This window comes from Labrus mixtus, chromosome 4, assembly GCF_963584025.1.
Source record: "Labrus mixtus chromosome 4, fLabMix1.1, whole genome shotgun sequence".
Classification (NCBI taxonomy): Eukaryota; Metazoa; Chordata; class Actinopteri; order Labriformes; family Labridae; genus Labrus; species Labrus mixtus.
Genome location: NC_083615.1, coordinates 18,347,893 through 18,375,818, shown reverse-complemented (window position 1 = coordinate 18,375,818; position 27,926 = coordinate 18,347,893). Strand labels below are relative to the sequence as shown.

The 27,926-nt window shown below is 44.0% G+C and overlaps 3 protein-coding genes and 1 long non-coding RNA gene across 4 annotated transcripts in view; 3 read left to right on the top strand and 1 right to left on the bottom strand.

The window, feature by feature from the left end:
* zgc:172145 (Ferritin light chain, oocyte isoform-like) overlaps positions 1-27,926 on the top strand; it is a 331,670-nt gene that overhangs the window by 10,205 nt on the left and 293,539 nt on the right. The window lies entirely within an intron of this gene.
* Positions 1-27,926, top strand: part of LOC132973573 (uncharacterized) — a 226,488-nt gene that overhangs the window by 96,422 nt on the left and 102,140 nt on the right. The gene's annotated exons all lie outside the window — the stretch shown is intronic.
* The window catches only part of LOC132973572 (voltage-dependent calcium channel subunit alpha-2/delta-4-like), a 61,125-nt gene that overhangs the window by 19,886 nt on the left and 13,313 nt on the right, over positions 1-27,926 (bottom strand). Inside the window, exons 6-27 of the mRNA XM_061037123.1 lie at positions 27,705-27,836; positions 27,334-27,394; positions 24,998-25,148; positions 24,112-24,186; positions 22,902-22,991; positions 22,468-22,581; positions 21,684-21,762; positions 18,927-19,060; positions 18,717-18,734; positions 17,380-17,457; positions 16,463-16,543; positions 15,410-15,484; positions 15,065-15,151; positions 14,758-14,829; positions 14,290-14,351; positions 13,627-13,694; positions 13,267-13,312; positions 12,405-12,502; positions 12,131-12,221; positions 11,863-11,955; positions 11,199-11,320; positions 10,950-11,018 (exon numbers count right to left, since the gene is read on the bottom strand). Of these exons, the coding sequence (XP_060893106.1) occupies positions 10,950-11,018; positions 11,199-11,320; positions 11,863-11,955; positions 12,131-12,221; positions 12,405-12,502; positions 13,267-13,312; positions 13,627-13,694; positions 14,290-14,351; positions 14,758-14,829; positions 15,065-15,151; positions 15,410-15,484; positions 16,463-16,543; positions 17,380-17,457; positions 18,717-18,734; positions 18,927-19,060; positions 21,684-21,762; positions 22,468-22,581; positions 22,902-22,991; positions 24,112-24,186; positions 24,998-25,148; positions 27,334-27,394; positions 27,705-27,836 (1,896 nt within the window). The remainder of the gene's footprint in view (positions 1-10,949; positions 11,019-11,198; positions 11,321-11,862; positions 11,956-12,130; positions 12,222-12,404; positions 12,503-13,266; positions 13,313-13,626; positions 13,695-14,289; positions 14,352-14,757; positions 14,830-15,064; positions 15,152-15,409; positions 15,485-16,462; positions 16,544-17,379; positions 17,458-18,716; positions 18,735-18,926; positions 19,061-21,683; positions 21,763-22,467; positions 22,582-22,901; positions 22,992-24,111; positions 24,187-24,997; positions 25,149-27,333; positions 27,395-27,704; positions 27,837-27,926) is intronic.
* Positions 20-10,499, top strand: LOC132973554 (leucine-rich repeat and transmembrane domain-containing protein 2-like). The gene is made up of 4 exons (XM_061037090.1): positions 20-440; positions 7,585-7,724; positions 8,159-8,842; positions 9,156-10,499. Exons 2-4 carry the CDS (start codon positions 7,679-7,681, stop codon positions 9,635-9,637), a joined length of 1,212 nt encoding a protein of 403 aa, XP_060893073.1. The 5' UTR covers positions 20-440; positions 7,585-7,678; the 3' UTR covers positions 9,638-10,499.

The following is a 27,926-nucleotide window of genomic DNA, read 5'->3' as shown; positions in this document are numbered from 1 at the left end:
CGCACACAGAGGCTTGCTTGCCCTCAGTCGGCGGGCTGGGTGTGTGTTGGACGGAGCTCTAAGACAATCAGAAGGAGCTGAGAGAGCAGGGATGAGGATGAAGATGAGGAGGACGACAACAAGCGGCGCAGACCTGGAATAAAAACTCCCGCACAGCGTCTGATTTCAGATTCAGCTGTTTTAAAAAGGACAGAAGCTTCGGCGACTTCAAATCAAGACGAGTTTCTGTCCTTGAAAACAAGTCCGCATTGTGGGCTCCGATTTGACAGACAAATCCAGATTTTTCTTTTTTTTCGTTTGATGACAGAAGAGTCTGGGTGCGTTTGCTGCTCAGATTTCCCCCCCCCTGTCTCGTTCTGTGCCGGCTGCAGATGAAGCAGGAGAAGAACAGTTTGTGTGTTTTCTCTCTCTGTTCGGAGGCTGAAGCAGCGGAGCAGATGGTGAGCGGCGTGTGTGTGTCGATACTGAAAGCACAATAATGAGCATGTGCCTTTAAGAGTGTGTGCACCTCAATGTGTGTGTGCATGTACGATATATCTTGTCAGTAAATGGACCCTCCTGCAAACACATTTTATTGTACTTTGGTCTGTTTTCCTCACACAAATCTTAAAAAGTGTAGCGGACCTGCAAAGATTATTTAACATGACGATGAGTGGTTTTATCTACTGAATGTCAAAGAAAACTAAAACCATCTCATACCATCTTTTAGTTCCCTTCGTCCTGACCAGCAGTATAAAACTTACTGAATTTCAAATCTAAGTGTCCAGTCAGTCTCCTGTAGTTGGACTCCTTGTTGTTGTAAATTGATGTGCAGACAGTTTTCAACAGTTTTCTGTGCACATGACATTCCCCCCGTGCAGAGATGAAGCTCTATACAGAAAAGATGGTTTTGTTCGGATTATACTGAAATGTCCCAACATTTGATCTGATCCCACACACCAGTGATGGGACACGTTGACCTTACACGATCTCTGCAGGCTCATTCCAGCAGCTTTGCAGATCTTAGCCCCGCCGTTTGCTCTAGTCAATGATTGTGTTTCCACAGCGGGCGTCGCGGTCCGTCTCCGAAGCGTGCCAGCAGCGCCACATCGCTCTGCACCGTTGAAAATACGCTGCAAGTCTATTTGCAGGCATGCAGCTGGACAAAATAGAACGGCCCAAACCGGAAGTCAGACAAGGAAACGCACAGAGCATCCGGTCAATTTCAAAATAAAACACCATATAGACTCATGATCTCCATCACTTTAAAGACATCACATCAAAACGTGAACCAAGCGAATAACTTAGCAACCTCATTTGTATCGTATCGTATCATCTTGTACCGTCCCGTATCGAGTGAGTTCACTATGATTCACACCCCAAATCCAAAAGCCTCTACTTCTGTCCCTGGGTGTTAAACTTAAATGTAGGAAGTGTTAGATAAAGTCTCGGTTTGAAGGGTTCTGTAGCGCTGGAGTAATTTGGATGCCGGGTGTAAACATGTTCCAAACCCGTCAAGAAAATGACAGAAAGAGTTTGTGTGGAGACATATTGAAGCCTCGTTTTTGTAAAGATATGTATTCCTCTATCACTATCGCTGGTGTCTTAAGATGTTGATATATTTTTGTCCCTGTTCAGTAGAAGTGCATGTTGGTGCTTTTATTAGAGACTGAGAGCATGTAGGAGTGCGTTCTTGTTTACTTCTCCGTCCCTGCTCAGTGAGGATGCTGCAGTCTATCTCTGCTCTCCTCTTCTTGCTCTAAACGCTCAGCTGAGTCGCTCTGAGGCTGTTTGAAGGAAAAGTGCAGCCGCTGGGGGATTGAGGGGGGGGGGGGGGGTGGTCCTGTCTGTCAGAGGCCATTAAGCAGCCAGCAGGACGCCACGTTAAGAGCCCACAAAAGCAGAGCGATGCGCTGCAGATGAAGCAGGGAGCATCACAAACGGCAGAGTTTTACATCGAGGTAACAATCCATCACGAAAATAAAAGGCTTTTAGTGCTTCTTTTAACGGAGAGGCTGAAAAAGTGAACCTGGAGCCAACGTGCTGCGGATCTGGATTCCTAAACGCTCAGGAGAACTTTGTCACCTCGTGATGTGTGAAAAAGTGACAGTTTTATGTTTATGTAAAAATGCATCGCGTCAGAGTTCGTCCTTTGTAGACGACGACATCCACAGATTCTTTGCGACATCTTTCTTGAAATGTTGCTCTTCATTCCAGCGCAGTCTTTCATAGAGTCTTGAACTCCTCTTCATCTCGACCTCAGAGAGACTCGGGCTGTTTTTGTAACCACCAACTATACAATAATTAAAACGCAGTCTGCAGTATGCAAACAAAGGCGAGATCTGCAGTTTACCAATAAATACCCGGATGTTGTACTAATTCAGGAAAAAATCTACAGTCTGCATCAGACCAGTCTCCCTCATGTACTGTTTCCCACAATGCAAAGCGTCAGGTCAGAGATCAAAATGACGGACAGCAGCGTCCATTGTAACAAAATAAATAATCACAATCAGACCAAACCACTCAAAGAGTCAGGGTTACCACCAGTTATCTTTGTTGATTCTCTAAATCATGAAAATCTAGATTCATCTGATTCATGACGTCAGCTGGGCTGTTGTTCACGTCCTCATTCAAAGACCAGAAACCAGCTCAGCCCAGCCTGTTGTTCTGCAGAATAACCACCGACTGGCATACTGTCCAACGCAGTTTGCAGTAGGCGGTTCTTCTGGTTCTTTTATTTCTTTAAGTAAGATATTTTTTTGGGCACTTTTTCCTTCACTTGAGAGGACAGCTGAAGAGAGACAGGAAACATTTAGAGGAGAGAGAGAGGGGATGACCTGCAGCAAAGGGCCAAGGTCGGATTCAAACCCACAGCCACTGCAACACGCGTCAATACATGGGGCGCGCGGCATAACCACTTTCCTACCAGGCACCCCTGGGAGGTTCTTTTTATACCCAAACATGTTACCAGTTAACCTCACTAACTATGAGATGGTTCATGTGGTGGGGTTTTTAACCATTTCATAACTTCTGCAGTGTTTTGTTCCCACTCTCCAGACGTTTTTTAAAATATGTTGATGGTGTCAAATTCAAAAAATTCAGATTTGTCCAAAAACAATGAATTATCTCAGTTTCTACATTAGATATGTTTTGTTTGTGTTATACTAAATCAAGCATCTGGATTTAAGGGTTTGAAAATCTTCACTTTCTGTTTTTACTCACACTTTATCAGAGGTCTCGACTCTCTAGGAAACGGGGTTGTATGATAACTAACTGTTGTCTGTGTAGGTTTTCAGTCATCCAGGTCATGGTAAAGCTTGATCCAAAGGCAACTGGACCGGTTGAAGATCCTGAACCAGTCCAGTAGCCTTTGGATCAAACTTCAAATAACTAATTGTCCTTCTCTGATCAGAGGAGTGAGTTCAGAGTTGGAAACATAAATATAAAATGTCTACTACCCGATATACAATCAGAAACATCAGCAGCAACAACAAAGAGCGCCGTGCTGTGTTCTCAAGAAGCTCTGAGATGATCAAGTCATCATCAGCTAACATGTGAAGAGTTTCTGTTTTTACTACAGTGTGCTCCAAAGCAAAGTCCGAACCCAGCAGCAGATGTGTAATGATGACATAACAGTAAAAACAGAAGGGGGGGGGGGGGGGGGTCGTTTGTGCTGACACCATCTGGACGCCCAAACAGTCGTCTGTTCTCGCTCAGGGATTGAAAACACATTTTTAATCTGTGACCCGCCGCCGCCGCTGTGTGGGCGGAGTCTAATCTGTCTGATGGTGCTTTTGACGAGCTAACAAACGTCATCACAGTCAAACAGTGATGACGCAAAACGACATTTATCTTCTGTAAGTTTGGGAGCGATTCTTGAGAGCGAATCTCCGTCACAGGAGAGCATACTCCCTGCTTCTTTAAAAGAAGTCGGAGCGAGAAATCAAACGTGTTGACACAAAACACATAAAAGAAGCACGAAGCAAGACGCCTAACCACACCTAAAAGTTGAAACCAGGCGTTGCCCGAGTGAGCCTGCTGATAATCCTTCTCCATCTTTAAAGACTATCCAGGACAAAAACAAAGTAACTTCCAAACTCACACGTTTCCTTTACTGAAGACAGAGCTATGTAACTTTCCCCGGCCTCAGAGCGTGGGTAGACTCTGCGTTCCACTGATACACCTACTGGGTCAACTTTGAGTTTAGGTGAATCTGACATCTTGTCGACCTACACCCAGCAGCGGCCGAGCTCTCTGCGCTATCCTTAAAAGTCAGGAGTCTAAAGAAAGAGCTGCAGAGTAGTTCAGAGAGAGGAGACCAGAGAGATGCTGAATAGAAGGAGAGCAGCCGGGAGCCACTTCAGCTCCCATTAACAGAACATGACATTCAGACCTCCACGTAGGCTTTGTTGGGCTCCTCGTCTTTAAGCTTGATGTGTTTAATGGTGTGTGTAAGCATGCAGCGGTGGGTGATGGGGGAATCTAAACGTAGACGTCAGGAAGGACTCTGAGCTTTTTATTGTTTCATCCCGGATTATGTGATGAGAGATCCAGTTTTGCAGAAAATCCTCCCTGATGTTGAAAATGTGAAACACGATTCATCATCTACTCGGTGACAGAGAGGTCAAAGGTCATCCTCTTTATAGGACACTCATCAGGCTGCAGCATTAGAGGATATTGTGACCGACAGCTGACAGTCAACGTCTCCTTTGACTACACATCATTTTCTTATTTCTATTTATTCAAAGCAAGTCAGTATCATCCAAAACTGTAAATATTAATGGACGTGTTTGTAGGTCAAATGGTGAAAACTCCACAGCTCGGTACAAAATGCATGCTGTCCCTGTAGCTTATTGTGATATCTGAAGGCAGAGGGGTATAGGGGTTTGATTTCTTGAGTTACCATTTTTTTTATTTAGACAGTTTATTTTCTGGCTTTTTATGTCATGTCCTGACTTCTGAAAGCTTCCCGCCTAACTCTTTCGCTCTGAGAAACGTGTGAACGAGCAACTCAGGAAGATTTCAGGGGAAGGCTGTCGGAAATGTTCTTGAAATTTCAGGAGTGCATGTGTGAAAACGACTATAGACATCTAATAAACGTCCAAGATGTTTTGAGACTTGCTAATAACGAAACACAAATCCAAGGTTTTGATGTCTGCAAAGAAAGACAGAAATGTCTCTGCAGATCCAAAGAGGAGCATGTGAAGGGAAAATGTTGCAGAGACTCAGGAGGTCAAAAAAAGCTTCTTGTAAGGGGGCGGATTAGAAATGAATGTGTTGATAAAAGAAGCAAATCCATACAGGTCAAAAGAAAACAAAAAACAGTCATACAAACATCTTTCTAACGTCTAAATATCTGGCAGCTGCTGCTCTTGTTCTGAAAGAGGAGAGTCATTCTGCAGAAACCAAAACAATCACGCTTTGGACTTTAAAACAACCGATTCTGTTTTTCATGTGAGAGAGTCTCACCCTGCAAGTATCCTGAGTTTAAATATTAAGATTGTGACTGTCTTATAGAGCTTTCACACTTTTATAAACTCCTGAAAAACTCCTGATATTTCCAGGAGGAGCTGTTAGTGCAAGCAGGGGTCCAGTGTGGATAATTCAGCTTTAAAGAACACTGAGCTCAATGAGTGCAATGACTGAGGTTTGTGTACATAACAGTCAAAGGGTTCTCATTTTGAAAAGAGAAAACCAAAATCCAGAAAGAGAAGGTCTTTACTGCTCTTTAACATAAATGGAAACATCTGAATGTCTGGGATGTGCGTCTGAATGGAAACCAAGAATTAAGATTCAATTGACAAAATTGAATTGAATTGATTCAGAAACCATCGACGTTTAGGTAAAACATTCTCTCTACATATACATTGGAAAAGATTTGATTGTGATCATCTTTTAAATGAGGCTTTGACATTGCACTTCTCACTTTTGGACCCTTGCTAATGTGACATGCTGTTGAATCTCCTCTGGGAGTCACATTAGCTTCTCCGTCTTCTACCTGCATTGGCATTTCGGCTGCTTTTTTTTTTTTTTTTTATATAATGTCAGTTGTGGCCTGAAGGCTCCCTCCTGCCTCACGCGGTCCCCAGTGGAGTGACTGCCATCATTGAGCCAACCTAACAAAAGAAGTAGCTGCAACAAAAGGAAGACCTTGAGGCAGCGTTTCTCTCGCTCTTTAAAGCAGCTGCAGACGCGTGATGGAGTGACAGCACTCGTCTCAGCTTTATCTCTCATGCACACTCTCCCTCTGCATATCTAAGAGCCTCAAACTGCCAGGGACATCTCGGAATGAAAATGAGGGATATAAAAAATGAACCATCATCAAAAAGTACAAACATCTCCCTTGATTGCACGTGTTAAACGGTGCTGACGCTGTACTCGATCTGCAGAATACAAGAGCAGCGAGTGGGCGTTGAGAGGAGAAAGTTGGCACTGACTTTTCCTCCGCTGTTGCTGGATGAAAACATGGAGGATTATTTCTCCTCATCATGAAGCTCCTTGTGTGTTCTCTGAAGAATGAAAAGGATTGAGGACAAGCGAAAGGCTGTGAAATACAGTGAAGCTCCGGCTCCTAATGCCAATATGCTGTAGATCAGCTCTGCCACAGGCTAGGCTGTTGATGTTTTTTTTTTTTCTATCAGAATGCACAGCATACCCCACTTAATCTCGCGTATCCAGTTTCACATTTCATGGTGGCTGAGAGGTTTGAGAAATCTTCAGCCTGGATCCGTGGACCAGATGGAGAGCAGAACGAGGAAATCTTTTGTTTGATTCCAACATGAATGAAAGTAAAGCTGAAAAGGCGTAAAGTAGGAAAAGGATAATCCTTTAACGTAAGCCGGTGAAGTGGAAGTTCTTCTGTAAAATGTCCATCTCATAACAAACACAGGTCGCAACGTAGCAGTGGCTGCTGGTGTATTATTCTCCAGGGCGGGCAGAATCCTCTCAGATGGCTCGGGTTGTATATCTTAGTCTGTTAGCTTGATGCTAACACATAGTGGAAAAGGCCATTAACTGGCTAACACAATTAGCATTGCTGTAACTTACTTGACCTTCTCAACAAACGACAGCATATGCGTATGTTTCCGAAACTGCTGAGTCATGCTAGTATGGTCTGCTGCTCTTATCCAGTGACGCTGCATGACTCGCTCTTTACGCCTCAGTTCATCTGGGCGTGTCCCTCTGCTGCCCCCTTCTGGGTGCATTGCGTGAATTGCGGTTAATTTTCCGGAACATTTTTTGTTGCGTTCACACATTTTCTCAACCTGACTTCATGCAAAATTTTACCTTGGGGCTAGCTGGAAAACTTCCAGGTGAAGTTGTGGGGAAAAATTCAGCTGTTAGCGTTCACACATGCAGCCCATCACAAAGATTTTATTTCCTATCTCTCCTCAGTTGTCAAATAACAACCCAAAAGTCCCAAAATATAATCTGAAAGTTTCATGAAAATACTCAGAAGACATTTGGTTTCTCTGTGAGGGTCACTAAGGATATCATTAAGACCGTATTTCTGAAGTCCAGTTCCCAAAGTGGATTAAAACACTTTTGGAACCAGCTACAGTTTTCACTTCACTTGAAGTAAAATCTCCATTTTGTGTCTTCCAGGAGTTTCTCCTCCGCTGGACGTTGGTGTGAACTGACAGAAGACAGAGAGAGCCAGATGAGAGCCTGAAGCCGCCGTAGACTGGAGGTGGCAGACATGAAGAACCAGGACCAGCATGGACGAAGTCACCTGGAGAGTCTGGGTCAGTCTAGACGGACGCTTCACCCTTTACACTGTAGATATTCACCCAAAGAGAGCTGGAATATTGACCCTATTTGTATGGGGTAGTTGGGAATCTTCATCCTTGTAGATCCAAAGTGTGGTAGTTTAGCAAACAGAGAACAATCTTTATTTGCTGGTTTTGTGACTTCTGCTATTGTTTTTGAGCTCAACTAAGTGTGTCAAAAAGTCGTCACAAAATATTCAAAATAAGAAATCTGACTGTTGACGACGGGACATTTCCTCAAACAGCACATCCATCTTGCTGACTCTTTCGATTGAAGTCCTTCAAAGTCTGAACTCGTATTGTTCTCCACTCTAGCCAACAAGGAGGATAGCAAAAACATGGCAGGGGTCTTTTGGCTTATAAGGATCTTGAGTTTTATCATTTTTAATTTTGTTTCTCTTGTCTTTCAGTCTCGTCGGCTCTGTGCAGTTTGGTGTTGGTTCTGCTGGGACTGCTGGGCTCGGTCCACGGCTGTCCTGGTGTCTGCACCTGCTACGCTAACACCACTGACTGCTCTGCTGTCGGCCTCGTCTCTCTGACGCCCATCCTCGCACTGCTGGACCACGACTCTCTGATCCTCCGCCTGCCCCAGAACAACCTGTCTTCCCTGGGAACAACTGAGCTGTCCAACCTCAGCAGCCTGGAGCTCCTGGATCTCTCCCAGAACCGCTTCTCCGCCCTGCAGCCTGGAGCCTTCTCAGGCGTCAGCGGGTTACGCTGGCTCAATCTCTCTGCTAACTACCTCGGAGTGCGCCTGGTGACCTCTGACCCCAACAACAGCACAGAGGTCTCTCAGGGTTTGAATGGAAGTCAAGGGAGCGTTGGACTGAGCAAGGAGGTCTTCCAGGGGCTGTGGCGGCTACGAGGGCTCGACCTGTCCTCCAATGGGCTTCTGTGGGTGCCCAAAGGTCTGCTAGATGCACTTCAGAGACTCTCCTGGCTGTCTTTAGCCAGCAACCGGCTCGTAGCCCTCGACAGAGTCACCTTCGAGCCCCTGGTGGGGCTGCAGCAGCTCCAGCTAGCGGGGAATCCCTGGGAGTGCGACTGCAAGCTGCGGGACTTTAAACACTGGATGGAGTGGTTGATTTACAGGGGTGAGCAGAGCTGTTAGCAGGCCTCTCCACATCTCAAATACTCTCAAGTTGATAGTTTTTGGCAGTCGGCTCAGAGGCCTCTAAAGCTATACGAGAGCAAACCGCTTTGTATTTTGTGTCTGCACTTCAAAAGCTGTCTAATCGAAGCAATTAATCTGCGCTCTGCAGGATGGATGTGTGCTGAGCAAAGACATCTAAGAATATAATGACCTCCATCTCTCTCAATCCTCCCCTGTCTCTCCCTGTTTGCTTCCCGATCCTTCATTCTCCTCCCTCTCTCTGTTGTTGCCTCCCCTCTTCCTCTCTTTTGTAGATGGCCAGGTAGATGCGATGAAGTGCAGTCTCCCGGGAAATCTGAGGGGGAGGGACATCCGCAGCGTGCCAGCCGAGATGTTCAACTACTGCCTGCAGAGTCCGACCAAAGAGGGCGCGCCGGGTTACGCCACCCGGCCTCCCTGCCCGCCCGGCCGGATCAGCAGCAATGATGAATGTATTCGCCAGCGCTACAGGCCCGTCAGTGTCCGGCGAGCACACGGCACGCAAATAGTTGCGGGCGTGATCTGCGGCACGGTGTGCGTCATGATGGTGGTGGCAGCGACGTACGGCTGCGTCTACGCCTCGCTGATGGCGCGGTACCAGAGGGAGATGAAGAACCGCGGTCAGCCTCTGATGGCCGAGTCTGGAGCCGACACGGACATCGAGGACGGGCAAACGTCATCTCCAACCTCGCCGGGAGACTCGCCGCCGAAAGAGGCCTGCGGCATTGTACACGGGTATCGAATCAGCAGCTTCTGACCGGCCGCTTTCCACTGATTTGAGATCCTCCTGAGACGTTCTCGCTGCTTCTGCTCCTCAGCTCTCATCACTGATGAGACGACGTCTGCAGAGAGGATCCCTGCAGTGCTGTGATTGGGCGGGGACTGATTGTTCAGCTAATGGACCAGACTGGATTCAGAGAGAGGGGAACGCTGCGGCACGTCTTTTAATGTATGGATGCTCTGTGAATTGTTACTCCCCGTGCTGCATCTCACAGCCAGCTCCTGAACTCTCCTGTGAAGCTGCTGTTTGGCACTTCTGCACCTTGACTTCCCTTCATCTGTGATTTTGTTCCTTCTTTAGAAATATGAAACTTCCTTTTTGTTCAGGCTGTCCATCTTTGTATCTGAGTCCGACAAGCACAAGCCCCAAAAGTACAAACGTCTTTGAAAATGTGAACTCTCTCCCGTTGTCTGCTGCACACATTTTGTTTTAGTCCTGATCATGTTTGTGTTTCTGTGTTATCTTTAAAACTCCCCTACTTTGAGAAATGATTACTCACACTTCTTTATCTTGATGCCCGGTTGAATTCCCTTCAATTAACAATAACTTATTTTAGACAACATTAGAGCTCTGCTGCTTTCAGGGAAACGCTGCTTTAAGATTCATCACTGAGGTGCAAATGCATTCAAACAATACTACAGCTGTACTGCCACCTAGAGGGCAGGCTTTGAGCTACAACAGTGTTCAACCCAGCACAAACAAACAGCTAAGATAAACTATTATTCCCAGTAGAGAAAAAGATGACATGTTATGATTCATTCTGTTGATATTTTCTGTGATAAGCACTTCAAACGTTTCAACTTTAACTCAAGGACTGTTAACCACGCTGAGGATAATAAACTATATTTATCTAATGTCTTCTTATTTCCTTCTTAGAAGTCTAAGATTCAAGACCTCTCACAAGTAAAAACACTTTTGTTATGTAACCTATCAGCTCCGCTGCCATTACGGAGATGGAACGAACACACATCTGGTGGAATTTCGGCTTTAGCCTTCACAGTGAGTGTTTATGTGGACAGGGATGGAGTCAAACTCCAGGCCTGACTTATTATCCCAGTCCGCCCCGGCTCTTACAGTCGACCTTTTAAAGACCCCCTGGTACCATCTGCATGTTTAAGGACTTCTATCAGCAGACAGTTGATGAAAGGTGATCCAAAAACAGAGCAGTGAATAAATCAGCACAACGAGCTAAAAACAACCACAACATATCCCACAAGACGTCACCTCCGCTCGTCACCTCGGCCAGACTTTAAAACGCTTTAATGCTCGAGTGTTTTCAGAGACTCACCTCCAGCCATGGCCGTCCTTCCTTCAGATGAAACGATCACTGACGTCGTCGCCAAAATGTACTGCACTCCTGCAAAGAAAAGATCATTTGATTTGTTTGACCTTTATCGAGCCAGGTTGTTCCCGTTTTTAGAAGGAGACCAAGACGAGCAGCAACACAGATTTTAAACAATCACATCCACATGATGAGTTTAAGAAAAGATAAACAATGAAATAAGAGGAAAGATGAGTTTCTGCTGCAGAGTCAGACCTTTGTCGTTGATGGCGTAGTAGAAGAAGCTTCCAGGAGAGTTCTCCATGGCGAGGCGGTACCACAGAGGGAAGTGATCCATGGTGAACAGGTTATCTTTATCAGACACAGTCAGAAACTTCCTGTTGAGAAGACATTCATTAAATCCATTTGTGGACACTTTTTGTGTAGCACTGTCAAATTATTAAAATCTTTAATTTTGATTAATCGTTAAATTTCAAAAATTCAAATTGTTAGGCTTTTATTTTGAAGTTTTGTACTGTCTTAAGCTGAGAGTACTTCACTTGCTGTGTGCTTTTATTCTGAAATACAGTAAGTCCCTTCTGGCAGATTAAGTTAAGCACAGAAACAGGAAATGGTTAGGGATCCCAAAGTGAGATCAAACAGCTCAAAGGAACGGTAACAAAGGTCAATGTGTGATGTCATAAGGTGGATATTACTTTGGACTCGTCAGCTGAGCTGTCTGAGAGTTTGTTTAAGTGAAATGAGACATTCAAAGATGCAGCAGTGTCCTTTTACATCACTGTGACTACAGGGAGACACTGAGGACGACTATCTACAGAGGGCCTGAAGGGACAAAATAGCACAAGGTTAATCATGGTTGAGCTCGTCTCTGTTTCTGTGAGTTTTGTTTTTGCTGAGTTGGGAATTTACTCAGTCTTACTTTGCAACTCGTTTCTCCACTCCCGCGTATCTCATGATCCTCATCAGGCCGGCACGAGTACCGAGGAAGGCTGTCTCGATCCCGGGCTCCACCCTGCACACACAGGGACGAGCTGTTCAAAAGTAGGATCGTAATGGGGCACCAGGGGCGTGTCCCTTTTCTAAAATAAACTAAACAGTTTATTAAACTTCATTGAACTTAAGATTTATATTTGTGGGTGAACTGTCCCTTTAAGGAGTCACATGCAGCTGAATAAGTAGCGTCTCACGTTTCGCTCAGCATCAGGGCGTTCCAGTAGGCCTCCAGTGGAGCTGTCACCACAGCGTCAAACAGTGTCTGCTGCAGCAACACCTCGTCACCTAGGCAACGGACAGGCTCGGTCACACAAAGATTCATTTTTACAGTCACACACTCATCGGTCTGAACGAACCTCTTCAAAGATTTTGTTCTTGTGCTTGTTATAAAAAACTGTCATCAAAGAAGACTTTTTAAACTGAGATAGAAATTAGAAAATGTATTCCATAAAGGGTTGAAGGACTTACACTCGAGGTCGGGTTCCTTCCCCAGCAGGTAGCGGATGGCGGCCTGAAGCTGGGAGTATTTCCTGTGGGCGGGATCGATGTCGGTCTCACAGTATGTCCTGAGGGGAGAAGGTTTTTTAATCAGGATCTATAAATACACAGAATCCTGCCTGATCGCTGCTGACTGTTTAACATGAATGAAAACAAGATGAGGATGCTCTCATGTTTCTTAAATTAAGAATGTGTGACTTTTTGATCCAGTAGATGTCGCCCTTGAGCTCCAGCATGAAACTAAAACAATCTGCTGTTTGGCGACACCTCCTCCATACTGAAGCCTCCTCTCTCCTCCAGAGACACACCTCCAACAATCCTCCACTCCCGGTCACACAAAGGAGTTTAGCGCAAGCAGCTCGGCTCGAGTTGCAATCCCCTGTGTCCTGCATTGTTGTGTTACCATGCTAATGTTAGCGCTCTTTAGTTAGCTCGTAGCTTTATATTGCACATAAATTAACACAGAATGAGCGTGATCTAACAACTCTTACTAACATCCAAATAATCAGTGAGTATGTTCTTCTTCTTCTCTCTAGTTCTTGACTAAAACAGCTTTTACACACAAGGGGAGGAGCCGGCCGTCCCGTCCATGTAAACACGACACTGACAACAACACAGCCAGCGGGACTCGAGCTTCTCACTCATTGTAGACAGTCATGACTCAGAGAGACATTTACACAGGATAGATTTGATGTCTGAACCTGCTTTTGAGCATTAATTGTTGAAGGTGACATAAGCTACACATGAACTCCTGCAAGTTTCCAGAGAATTTCAGGAGGACTTTAAATAAGAGTCCATGTTTGAAAAAGAGGATGTATAGTTTGGGACGTACCACTCGGTGGCGATGCTGAGGTCTGGAGAGGTGAGATCATGCAGGCCTGCAGAGGGAGGAACAAAAAAGGTAAGTCAATCTTAATCAACACATTTCAGTCAGTTAAACACTTTGTGAAGAAAACACTCGGATTTCAGTTATTCATATTTGGAGGTATGGCTTTGTTTTGGGAGAGAAGCAGCAAAAACCCAGAACAGAGCAGGCATCAAGGAAACCTTCATATTCATTGAGTGCTGTTCGACTCATCATGTTTCTTTTGGCTGAGCATGTTGAATTGTTGTCTGAATTCTAACCAACCACAGCTTCAGACACAGCAGCGGGTTTACGGTCTTTACTGCAGGGGATTGTGGGAAATCCTACCTTCCTCCACTGACACATTTCCCATAAACGTGAGCCTCCCGTGGCCATTCGACAGCACCATGCCGAAGCTGCAGAGACACAGACAGAGAGGTGAGGACGGTGAAACCTCTGCACAGCGAGTGGACTGAAGACGGTGTGAAATGCTGCCCTCTAGTGGCTAAATCACAGAGGTGCAACTGAATTCATCAAAAGTGAAAGATCAGCACAGTTGCAGAAAAAAATGGCTTTAGAAATTATTACCTGATAATTATTTTTTTCCACATTAAATTAGGCTTTTTTTGGGGTTCCATCAAATAAATCTGGGTCATCTTTACAGCTCCTCGTCTCGGTCAGACTCTCTACAACATGAATATTTTTAAATCACAGCTAAGGAGCATTTTAGTCTGTCTGAAGTCGACCTGTGATTTCGGTTTGTGTTGCTGTGTCTTTTCTCATATAACATACAACAAAGAGCAACAAAGCAGTGTCGGTCATACAGAGGCCGTTTTTTAAGCGACTGTTGTCATAGAGACAAGACGCAGACAAGCACTCCAGAGTACACAGCCAGCGCTTTTCTGCCCCATAAAAAACACTAGGTGTATACAGCGCCTTAAGAGTTTTTCAAAAGCTCCTTTAAATCAGCTCAAAGGGGCAGGAGATTAAAAGAAAAAAAAAAGGATTTACCTGAAAGGTGTCTCATCGATGTTTGTGAAGAAGTAGTCGTTTGTGAGGTACAGAGGTCGTTTCTGAAGGAGAACAAGAAAAACATCAATGTGATCCGTCACTGAATGGATGGTAGAGGCTGCTATGTAAAGTGACCGTCACTAGTCTTGCCCAAAGACACATCGGACATGTTGCTTTAAGAGCTGGGGATCAAACCCTCGACCTCCGGTTGACAGACGACCGACTCTACCACTGAGCCACAGCCGTTGGCTAAGTTTTCTTTGATAGCACTTTCATTTCTCTTTCACATTTTTTTAACTCTTTATGTGAAAATCGAAACATGTTAGGATTGAAGGATTCAGCTTAAAAGAGTTCATCTTGAGCTTCTTTCCTTTATTTAGACAGGACAGTAGATGTGAATGAGACGCGAGGGAAGGAGCCGCAGGTCGGTGATGTAGTGTGAAGATGTAAATTGGTTTGATTCCTCACCCCTTTATCGATGGACGCTCTGACGTTCAGGCTGATGGTGCCGGTCTCTCCCCTCACCATCGCCGTCCTCAGCTGATCAAACGAGACAAAAACAAGTTCATCATTAAGTTAGACAATAAAACATTTGATTCTGTGAATGGTTACAGTATCAGTAGAAATGTCTGATATATATAGACCTGGAGATATGCTTATTATGAACACCAATATTTTCCACAGAGGGCGTTCAGTCCCCTTAATGCTCAATCCAATCAGTACCGGAGTGTGTGTGTGTGTGTGTGTGTGTGTGTGTGTGTGTGTGTGTTGTTACCTTCTCCTCTGTATCCTCCCACTCCACCTCAGACAGATCCACACTGTTGTAGTTCGGCTTTGGTTTCAGTTTCTTCCCATCTTTATACTGTTGGACAGAGGACACACTGTTACTGAATGTGTGAGTGTTTGTGTGTGTGTGTGTGTGTGTGTGTGTGTGTGTGTGTGTGTGTGTGTGTGTGTGTGTGTGTGTGTGTGTGTGTGTCTGAGATGTGAATCACAGTAACACTTCAGACCTCTTTCTCTAAACACAAGATTCATTACATTAGCGTCTCATCCTTTAAATGGGGAGAAAGAGAATCAGAGCTGCTGCTGCAACTCTCCTAGATGAAGAAGAAGAACTCACCAGAGGTCGGAGCTCAGGGTGAGCCAGGATGTAGCCGTTGTTTGTGATGAGGAAGGCGTAACCGTGAGGTCCCAGCTGAGGAAGAAGAAGAAGAAGAAGGAACAGAAGGTGTTAAATGAGTTGTGTCATGTCTCACTTTGGATCTGAGGCTGTTTGTGAGAAGAGGACGTGATCTCTGGTTTCTAAAAATATAACCTGCATTCTTTCTCACGGCCACCAGGGGGCGACTCCACTGGTAAAAAAAGAACAATGAAGAAGTCTATGATCACGTTCACATGGACTCAAGTATCCTGGTTTTTAACATATTCAGGATATGTTGTTTACATGCACACAGAGAAACCTGGTTATTCATATCTCTGTTTACATGATAAATACTAGTATACCTGTTTATGATCAGTGCCTCTTACTTGTGCAGGTGCCTGTGAAGTTTATTTTTTAAAACTCAAACCTCGGAAACCGTAGGTGTTGGGAAATTGTCCTGTCGCCTGCTCACCACAGACTTAAAAAGGTTCTAGGCCAGTAGATTTATTCCCTCTGTAAAAATGTTCCCATTGACTGAATGATTTGTATCTCCAGTTTTTTCTTCAAAACAGCCTGATGTTCATTTAGCAAATTAAGGACCCAATTAGAGTCGAAAGCCCCGTCGCCACAAAGCGGTCTGGTTCAGTACAGTAATAATCATTTATTAGCGTTTCCACTATTAAAATTTGGGAATGCTACCCAAATTAACTGATCTGTACCGTCCTACTTTTTTGCCAGCCTTCTGTTTGGGTGCCAAGGTACAGATCCTACCCTAAATGGTTGAGCTGGTTATTGTACCAGGCTGTAAACATGTTAATATCTGCTGTAAAAACAGACTTTTTTGAATGGGTGTGTATGTGACTTCCTGTGCGTCTGCAGCCAGTCTCTAGTGGACACTCGAGGAACTGCAGGATTTTACACTTCAGTTGCTGCTTGCCCGTAACACAAACATCGAGCTTGTTCTCTTGTTTAATGTTCTCTATGGTTTGGATAAGCTCCAATTCCTACACAGTTACACGTGCCTGAACTCACCATGTATCTGGGCGCCAGCTTCATCACCTCCATCAGCGGGATGTCGGAGCCGACCACACCCAGCAGGATCCCATGGGACAGCTGGAGAGACAGGCACAAGAGTCAATACTAGTCAGAATATAAACTAATGTATAAATCATCATTTAAAACTATTTTTTTTAAGAGTCACGTCTGCCGGTCTGCTCCTCTGTTGGAAGTAAAAACTGGACTCTGTGTTTTTGTTTTGTTTAACTTTCATCAAGTTATTATACGACTGAAGAGCAAGAAGGAGAAATTAAGTTATTATCTTCTTTATCGTCAAGAACAGTGAAAATTAAATTGTCTGCAAGTCACAATGACAAATACATATAAATGTGGCCACAGTAACTGACACACATATATGATCAAGATAGAATATAATTCAATATGTTAAAGGTCACATATTTTGTAAAATCCTCTTCACCATGTTTTTCTAACACTAACATGCGTCTCTATCCGTCTACAAACCCCCCAATGATGAGAAAAGTCCATCCTCTCCGTCTTTTGTCTGCTCCACTTTTCAGAAAAGGTGTGCTCAAACAGGCCGTTTGGAGATTTTCCTTTCATGACATCACAAAGGGCAGTAACCCCTCCCCCAGGTGGGTGACACTCCCACAGCTAGGTGTTTGTTCTGCCCTCTGAGTCTGCCTTCTCACCGTAAACAATAGGACATGGAGCGAGATAGCCAGAGACACCCAAGCACTTCCAGAGAGGGGGCATGGTCAGACACAGCTCATTTACATTTAAAGGTACAGACACAGAAACAGCCTGTTCTGAGCAGGGCTGAAATAGAGGGGTTTATAGGCATGATCAAATACAGGATCAGAGTGGATTTAGAACAAGAAACTTCGCACACATGTTTTGGGGAGCTTCACTCTTAAATACTTCACAGCACTGACCGTCTCTTTCTTCTTGCTGAACACCGGCATGGCCACCGAAGTCATCAGCAGCAGACTCTGAGCCTTGGTGGTGAACAGCTGAGACACGGATAAACAATCAACACAAAAGGGTTAATTTTGAAGACGACTAATCTTATGAACTCTAATCCCTGAGATAAACAATCCTGCACCTGCTTCATGAAGCTGAAAATGTGTTCTTGATGTTTTTGATTAAACGGATGTTCGAGGTTGATCATCTTAATTTTAAACATGTAATACTCATGCAGCATCTTCACATTTCATGTTTGTTTTGACATCATGTTAGACTTGTGCAGCTCTACGGTTGGACCCCAGGTGATGCTTCATACATCTTTAAACCAACATGGAGGTCTCACTATCACAACATTTTAACAGTTAGTACTTGTCAATGTAGTTTGGCGCCTTTGAAGAGAGTGATGTAAACATCTGTTGGTTAACAGAAAGATTTCTCTCTGTAGGGACACTTTCGGTAATTTCTGGCACTTAGAATAACAAAGTAACTGTTGGTAGAAGAGAGTGAAGAGTGTCAAATTAAGTCGAAGAATGAAGATCATCAGCTTTAAAGGAAAAATGTGTGACTTTTTGATCCAGTAGATGTCGCCCTTGAGCACCAGCATGAAACCAAAACAACTCGCGCTGCATTGTTGTGTTAGCATGCTAATGCTAGTGCTCTTTATTATGCTCGTATTTTCACAAATAGGAGAATAATTTTACCCGAAATGACCGTGTTCTAAAAACGCTTACATGACATTAAATTAAGCAGTGAGTACAGTATGTTATTCTTCTTCTCTCTAGTCCCTCAATTCAACAACTTTTATACGCGAGGGGATACGCGGCCGGCCATGTAAACAAGCTGTAGATATGTCTCGGACAACATCACAGACAGCTGGACTCGGGTGTCACACTCATTGTAGTCATGACTCACAGAGTTATTTTCAGAGGATTGATTTCTGCTACATTAAAGTGTGAAAAATCGCATATTCTTTCTATAAAGGTCCAATCAGTGAGATGTGTAGTGACTGAAATGATAAAGTGACCTTACTATATGATCAGACATTAAGGAAACATGCTATGTTGAAGTGCTGGCTTCTCTGACAACAATGCAGCAGTCAGTATGTCCTCCTTCTAACTTTAGATTCTGGTCCTGAATGCTCTGGATTTGTTTGGAGCAGAGAAGGTAGGCGGTTTTAAGACACCCCCACACGGCAGTTTTGATCCAACTCAAACACCAAAAATTATTTTAACAATAATTAAACCTTCAAGTCTAAATATGAAAATCTACTTTTCTACAACTTCTACAACTACAACTTTGTTTTTACCTCCTTGGTGTTTGGTAGCTGCAGACGCGATGGAAGGTGAGGCCAAGAGGATCATGGGAGAATGAGCGGACACACATGGAGGAAGCAGACAGACAGATGACGATGATCAATGTACGGATCGAGGATTCACAGGAGTATATTTGAAAAAATGAAATAATGAAGGTAGATGGTGAAAATGTGTTTCAGCTCTGATTGGCTGTCTCCTCTCACCACTGTGTCCATGTAGGCCTCAGTCCAAATGATGTCATGGTCGTGGTTGATGACCATTGGCCGGCTGAGCACGTGCAGATACTCCATAACGTTCTCCTGGACGTCAGCTAGAGTAGAGATGTGTGTGTAGTAACCTGAAACACAATATGATAATGAATCTGTAGGAAGTGAACGTAGCCACACTGATGCCTTTGGTTTGTGTATTTTCTGTTCTTGCATTTTGGCAGGAAGTGACCATATTTGGAAAAGAGGGCAGGGCTAGGAAAGAGCAGTGAGTAAGTAAACAGTTAGAGTTATATCTGCTCATAACAACAGCCTGATGTCCTTTCTGCAGGAAAAACTAACAATGTTCCCTCCTATTGTGTGAGGCAGGGGTTCTCAAACTTTTCAGAATGTTTTTCAGCCAAGTACCCCCTTATCCGGCCAAAGACATTTTTCAGGAAATAATTTGGGAAAAGAACATTACTAAACAAATGTATGTGGTCTTCATAAAGCTTTTGGCTTATGTCATCCCACAAAAGACAAACAGTGCTTCGGGAGGAACAGAATACGTGGAGGTAAATCCCATAAAAATGTATTAGTGGTGGGCGATATGGAAAAAATATCATATCACAATTCTATCACAATTTTTTTCCATACAGATCTTTAAAAAAGATTTTGCAAGTTACCAACTAGTTTAACTGAACTTATTTCCCTGTATAATGTTTTTAATTGCACAAATACTGTGCTTATAAGTTTAGTCTATTTAAAATTGTCTTTGTTGCTGGACATCTCCCCAGAACATTTTTAACACCAGAAATGTCTTCCCCTGCATTCTGACAAATTTGTATGTACAATTGTAGGCTTTTATGCACCATTTTAAATGAATGATTTAGTATTGTGTGCTCTTTTGTGTCTTTAAATCTATGTTAGGGTTCATCTGGTACCTTTTTATACAACGATGCATTCATTTAAAAACATGTACACTTCAAACATAATCCAAAATGTGATTATTCTGTGACACATGGTCAAAGTAAGTTTTACTGAATTAAGAGTTTTATTCACGGAGGGGGCGGGACAACGTTGATTGACGAACAGACAGTCACCATGGTTACTCACTCTCACCTGCCTGCTGCACACTGAACGAGATCAGAAAGAGCTGCTGACTGACATCACTTCAAGCAGCATGCATAGATACTAATGCATGGAAATAAATGTTTGTAGGTGACTGTTCATAAACATTTTTTTCAACAACCGAGGTCCAAACTTCGCTGATATTATCGCCTCCCTCCGTTTCATTCTCGTTTCCATTATCACAACAGGTGAGCTTCGAGTGGAGAGGCTTGTTAATAACTAAGAGAGAGCAGAAAACACCGGCAACATCAGTTTAAATAACGGGATTACAAGACAAATTCCTATCAACTGTTGTTGAAATGGCTTTAATAAACTTGAACTACATCTCCCATCACAGACTTTCTGTCTGACTCTCAGCAGACTGTTAACGTCTCTTGGGCTCGTTAAGGGTTCGTTATGTCGCTACCCGAAGAACAAACCTTAACTTTGCAAACTCTTCAGATAACTGTTTATTGCATCCTGCGTCCTGTATCTCAAACAGTTGCATATAACCACGATGGAGTTCTTTTTACGGGCTAACTCTTAAGTTTTGTTTTTGGGCATCCCACTCCGCTGCGGAGCAGAGGGTGGGGGGGGGGGGGACGCGTCTGTGTAGGAGCATAAACTGCAGCATGATAAAATGAACACATTAGCTCTGTTCTACGAGCTCCCTGTTTTTGCAGATTGTCAACACGTTTAAATCCTTCAGGGTCTAAGATCGTTATTTCGCACACCACTAGTTTGCTGTGATGCAACTTTTTTTTAATGACATTTGTCACATACCCCCTGCAGTACTCCCACATACCCATAGGGGTACGCGTACCCCCATTTGAGAAACACTGGTGTGAGGAACACTGAACAAGCTAAACAGTCAGGTATGGTTATCACAGATAAACCTGCTAATTAGTAACTGCTAGACGGTCTGTTAGTAACATAAAGCTCACAGAGAGACAGATTATTGGTCTGATATTTATATGAACAAAACTCCAAAAGGCTCCAACAGCACAAACAGGGCCCAGAGGTTGAAGGTCACAGACAGGGTTAGCTGAGGTGACACCTAGCAGAAAGCTAGCAGCTACCACCTGTCACTCAAAGAGGCCACGCCCCCTAATTCTACATCCCTTTAAGCCTTAGTAAAAACATTCAGCCCGTACAGTCGTCATGAAAAGAGAAATGACACTCTAGAGACACAAACTGTTTTTGTACCCGGCTGTAAACATGTTCATTTGAATTGGACATTTAAACATGGGGCTCTATGGGGACTGACTCACTTTTGGAGCCAGCCTCTAGTGGCCATTTGGGGAACTGCAATTAACAGGATTTTATGTTTTCAGCCCCAGAAGTTGCCATTTGAAGAAGCACAAGTAACCACAGACACCTACGTGCATATTCCTCTAATGTATCTTTGACAGGATATTTTATACACCTCCGTTTATTGTGAAGCTCTAACCTGGACTCCAATTGCCAACCGTAACCCGTTAACCTTAACCATACCTTGGTACACAGTTTACCTGAAACCCACCAGGACCTAAGACTCAGAAATCCCCACCTTAAGGACTTGTGTTTGCTTCCCATGAGGACAACTAGCCTCGATATGCTCGCTGCTGATACTCGTAACAGTCACTTAACAGGTGTGAAGAACCAACCCACACACACAGCACTGACCTTTGTTGTTGCAGGCGATCCACTTTGTGTTCTGAGCGAAGGTCATCTCTCTGCCGATTAGGTAGGTGAAGACTCGCACCTGAACAGAGAAACAAGTTTTTACAAACAGGTGTGTGCTTGTTGTTTCAGGCTGTTCACACATGCTCCTCACAGCTGGAAACTATCCCTGTCAGACAGGAAGGGGTGGGGCGGGGTCTCCTGAGGCATGTGATGTGATGAAAAAAGGACTCCGAAGCAACAGAGTCCTCTATACGACACTATGACGAGAATATGTGTCTTTATATCAATGCTATGTGTAGTTGAACAGAATCTCAATCTGAACTAAAGAGTGGAGAAGAACATACTGGAGAACAGGAAACATAATGCAGCAGGTTCATTAGAGCACGGAGATGGTAGAGGTGGCGTGCAGACAGTCTATGGTCGTGCAGCGATCACAGGGAATAAACGTCACCACCCCCTCCCACTCACTCCAGGTGAATTCTCCTGATTATATCCTGCTGCGTTCTCACATCAGCTCACTCTGACTTTCTGCGGAAAAAATACGAGGAGGCTGGAGGAGAAACTCCGGTTCACACATGACGCTCCTCCTGTAAATATCCAGAGTTTTTCAGGAGTTTTCTGCAGGTGTGAAAGCCCTAATCCTTTGTAAAGATTACATCCTACCACACTGTTGCTCCTGCATCAAGCTTTGTACAGTGAGGTGGCTAAATAATTAAAGAGCAGAAAACCTGAGTCGACTCAGAGTCTTCCCGTCTCGTTCTACTCGAACTCTTCTCGCTCTCACCCTGCGCTCGGGCCAGTTAAACTCCTCAAAGACCGACTCAAAGTCCTCCATGGCTCCGTCTGTGATCAGCATGATGGCCTGGTTACACATGCTGCCCTGACCGTTCACCCTCGCCTGCACACACACACACACACACACACACACACACACACACACACACACACACACACACACACACACACACACACACACACACACACACACACACACACACACACACACACAAATACATGAAGACAGTGAAAGACCATGCACAGCAACACAAAAAAATTAAAAATCATCAGAATAGTTTTTTGTCTTCAGGTGAAAAGAAACTGACTGTGTTGATCAGGAACATGATGTCGTCTGAAATGGATCCTAGGAATTTCTGAACCAAATCCAAGAATCCAAAGAATCGATATGATATGGTAACGTAAAGAAAGCTCCCTACAAACCTCGTTGAGGATTTTGAAAGCCTCCTTCATGGCGTGCTTGATCTTTGCTTCTCCTTTGACGTGCAGGTCCTCCACCAGCAGCTTAAAGTGCTGACAGACGGAAACACAAGGAGAGATTAAAAACATCACAGGTGGGATGATACTGTATCAAGATGAAGCTCTTTGGTTGTTTAGTTTCCAGATTCTTCAGAAATGTGTCCCTCACATACAAACATGTGGACTCTGGAGCCTACGGCCACATGACAACAGTGCAAAGAGATGATGTGAGGGGTGGGAGGGGTCCGACATGAGACCCCTGTCTGTGTATATTTTGTCCATGGAGGGGAGAGGGTCACCTATAATCTTCTCTGCTGCTCTCACTGTCCTCGACAAATAAACTCACTGAGAGTAAAATCCTTTTTGCAAAAGAAAGACTTGAGTTCAGAAGTAAAACGAGGGGCTGACTCTGCAGGTCTGATCTCCTGTGAGAGGCTGTTACAAAGTCTGGGGGGGGTCTGACAGTAAAGCCCCGTCGCCTTTAGTTTTCAGCCTGGACCTTTCAACAGCAGAGCTCTAGGACTACAGGACCAGATCTCAGTCTGAGTCCTGGACTGAATATTGGCAGGTGAGAAAAAAAAAATCACCTGCATCATTTTAAGTGTTTGTTGTTGTAATTCTCATTCTGGCCACTAGAGGCGGAGGTGCACACAGATTAGTTCTTCAGTGTTTCCTTTGAAGTGAGCTTCAATTTCTCCGTCCACTCAAAAGATAAGGCAGCAAAATAAAGCTCAGAGTTTCTTATTTTACTTTGACATCCTTTCTTTGAGCTTTAACTGTATTCAGTGTAAAACATATATCCATCATTTACCTGCATAAAGTTTGTTTGTACCTACTCTGACACAGGAGCTACACAGGTTCCTCTAAAGGAGGAACTAAAAGAGTTCATAGTCCCTGCACTGAGGAATCAATAAAAGAGGGAGGGTCCCAACAGTTCTATGAAAACGTTCATGCGGTCTGAAAACACCAAAAGATACAAAACCTTGAGTTTGTTTTATGATGTCACTCCAGGAATTAGGCCAGCAGGTTGACGAGGCGAGGAGGTCAGGGGTTTTCCTGGGTGTGTGCGTGTGTACTTTGTGTGCGTGTGTACTTTGTGTACTGTGTTGGCTTGTTGGCCACTAATGCTCCTGGTCAGCTCTTAAAGCCTCAGTGAAGCAGATCATAGTCTTACCTCTCTGTTGTCCAAGTCGGCCTGGACCAGCGTCCCTCTGAAGCACGGCTCCACGTACCGAACATAGTCCGTGTACTGCACACACAACAAACACACACACAACAAACACACACACACACACACACACACACACCAAACACACACACACACACACACACACACACACACACACACACACACACACACAACAAACACACACACACACACAAACACACACACACACACACACACACACACACACACAACACACACACACACAACAAACACACACACGACAAACACACACACGACAAACACACACACACACACACACACACAACAAACACACAACAAACACACACACTCAACACACACACAACAAACACACACACACACAACAAACACAACAAACACACACACACACACACAACAAACACAACACACACACACAACAAACACAACAAACACACACACAAGAGATTCTGGTTTAAACACAAGTAGCAGCAGCTTCACAAATATCTTCACACCGTCACCATTCGATCAGGATTTAAACCTTTCATTGCAATAAAGAAGAAAACTACAGAACAGAACTGTTTGGAGTACACACTCTCGAGGTTTTTGAACTTTGCGTCAGCGTTTTCTTTTCATTTCACTCTCGACGTCTCCTCCTCGACATTTAAGCCAACGTCTTAGTTAGTTTAAAAATGCTAAATCTGGCATTCAAACATTCAAAATGCTGAAAAATTAAAACAAAACAGCGTGATGCTCTGATCTATTCCTGTAATAAGTTACTATTTTTCAGGTAAAACACCTTCAGTACTGTGAAGGCTGACACAACAAGCAGACGACAAAGAACCAGAGGCAAAAATGAAACTTGTGTAAGTGTGTGTGTGTGTGTGTTTCTCACAGCGATGACGTTGACAAAGTCGTTCTCTCCCAGCGTGTCCAGGATGGTGTTGATGGTGTGTTTGGCGATGGTCATCTTCAGCCCCTTCATGCTGCCGCTGATGTCCACCATGATGATGATGTCTTTAGGAGACGTGGCGGCCTGGATGTACCTGAACAGACCTCGAACATTTATTCACACTGTTTTTAAATGTGCTTTATAAATAAATGTGACTTGACTGTGAACTCTGTGGACGTTTTTAAAAACCAGCTGAAGGGCAATTCAATTTAAAGCTATGAACTTGTTGAAAAGGAGGATAATATGTGACCTTTAAATTAAGAATGTGTGACTTTTTGATCCAGTAGATGTCGCCCTTGAGCACCAGCATGAAACCAAAACAAATTTCTGTTTGGCCACACCTCCTCCATAATGAAGCCTCCGCTCTCCTCCAGAGACACATCTCCATCCCCCCTCCACTCACTTTCACATGAAGGAGTTATAAAGTGGAATGCACCATAATTAAGAACCATTGAGCGCAAGCAGCTGACAAACTTGTTCTTTGCTGGAGCTTCAATCACCTGTGTCCTAAACTCTTACTAACATCCAAATAATCAGTGAGTATGTTCTTCTTCTTCTCTCTAGTCCTTGACTAAAACAGCTTTTATACTCAAGGGGAGGAGCCGGCCGTCCCGTCCATGTAAACACGGCTCTGACAACAACACAGCCAGCGGGACTCGAGCTTCTCACTCATTGTAGACAGTCATGACTCAGAGACACATTTACACAGGATAGACTGGATTTAAGATTTATGTGTAAAATGTCACACATTCTTCCTTTAATAAAAGTCTTACAGAGTGTCATATTTCCATGCCTTTGTTTGAGCTCTGAATGATTCTGTTAAAGAAACAGTCCTATATTTATTTTGAGATCAAATACAGAACATTAGAATCTTCTTACATAAGTGAGGCGTTTAATAAACGTCTTGTTGCTTTGGCAGAATGCAGTCAGTATAATCCTCTGTCGCCACTTTGTTAAAATAAATAATAAAAATGATAAAAAGTGACTCTGAAGAGCATTTCCTCGCAGCAGATGCATACAGCAGCTCTTTCCAGCTCAGCTGCAGTAATGCGGCATGGCGCTGCGTTCAGGGACATACGCAGCTCTCTGGTATTATTTACAAATGCATGAGCAGACACATATGGTGCCATGTGGGCAGCAGTGACCCGGCTAAGGAGCAGCTTATCGTCTTTCCAGGGGATCAGGACTGTGGCTGGCCGCTGCTCAGCCGACACACATCCAGCAGAGCGGCCGACTCAGACGGAATCACACAGGTTTGTTTTTGTCTCTGGTTTGTATCGGACATAGGAGACACAGTTATCCCAGAGTTAAATATCTGCTCAGTGAGGCTCTGAATACAACATTTTAAATGTCACAAATCTGAATAAACGAGATAATTAATAAGCCTTTTACTCTGTGTTTTTTTTTTTTACTTGTGATCTCTCTTCCACCTTTTCATTTTAAAACCTATACATCGAGCAGCAAACAAAACATTTACTATTTTAACCACAAACTGTAACTATTACTATTATCATGAGCTAATCAGATCTGATTAGATCAGAGCACACCCCTACACGGCCGTTTTGGACGCCCCTCGGTTTGCCAGATATGAGAGCAGTTATCAGGTCAAACCAACAGGTGTTGCAGCGATGGAAGCGGGCAAGAGAACTGGTTCAGATAGAAGTGATTGTACCCGACCTAAAAAGCCTCTGCATGTTTCTAATAAGCTCCACGAGAAGAAACGTGCTCAAACTAGGATCAATATTGGAGATGTTTTTGAAAAATGGAGAGAGGTTAGAACACAGAAAGGTTTACAGACCGATGCAGAGCTGGCTAAACACTGAAGCTTCAGTGTCCACCACATGGCAACCTGTGTGAGCATCAACTCTAGAGGGGAGGGGGCGGGGGAGTGCAGCTCCACTACAATGTTTCGAATTTGGACTGCAGTACCCATTTTAAACACTAGGTGTCACAGTTACATACCGCTCCTTTAATATTAACCATTTCCAATCTTGGGGGCCCCGGGATCACCCTTAGAACCATTCCAAAATCTGGACTTTAATTAGGAGTATCAGAAGGGGGATTCAGGTTGTAAAAAAATGTTTTTTAGCAGGAAAGATGATGTGCAGGAGTTTGCCTGCAATTTTTGATTGCTTCATTCCTCCCCTACACACCAGTCTTATGAAATGGATGGGCAGAAGCCAAAACTAAAGGGGTGAAAATGTAAAACATTCATGTGTGCATGTCTCTCCATCTGGACAGACCACTTTGCCTCTTCATCATCTGAAGTCAGAACTCACCAGTTTCTGTTCCTGCAGTCGAACGCTGCCACACCGTTTGAGTCTGGAGTCCATTTGATACCTGAGAGAGACACAAGGATTCATTTTACACAACATCTACCTGAGAGCGGCACTGCACCTACGTTAAACAGTTTGTTTTAGTTCATATAAAATGAGCAACATGAGCACTTTGGTTCACATGAAAGCCCGAATTTTAATTGGAGCAAAACATTGAAAACATTTGCAAATCGAATGATCCATGTTGTCCACAAGTAGACCAAAACCATGTCAGCAAAAAGTCCCCTGCTGCTTAACAAAGCCAGCAGCCTCCCCTGCTATTTAACTTCATTTGGACTTTCAAACACCAGCTGGCTCTTGAGTCTTAAACTGACCGGGGTAGATCCTGAAGAAGCCGGTGGAGCTGCCGAAGAACTGCCAGGTGAGCGTCGGATCTTTCTGGAAGTTACTGATGAAGACATCGTTGAGTGCCTCAGAGTTGTAGATGGCGTTGATGATGTTTGGATCTGCACACAGAGAGGACAGAAATCACCTGAGTGAGAGGGACTGGTTCCGATGGGGGTGGAGCAGGTGGTGTTGTTGTTGTGGGCTGAGGT

Bases quoted from the DNA above. Each gene is read 5' to 3' on its own strand.
- LOC132973554 (XM_061037090.1), top strand. From the start codon at position 7,679: ATGAAGAACCAGGACCAGCATGGACGAAGTCACCTGGAGAGTCTGG. The intron at 7,725-8,158 runs GTCAGTCTAGAC...CTTGTCTTTCAG, and splicing joins AAGTCACCTGGAGAGTCTGG to TCTCGTCGGCTCTGTGCAGT. The intron at 8,843-9,155 runs GTGAGCAGAGCT...TCTCTTTTGTAG, and splicing joins GGAGTGGTTGATTTACAGGG to ATGGCCAGGTAGATGCGATG.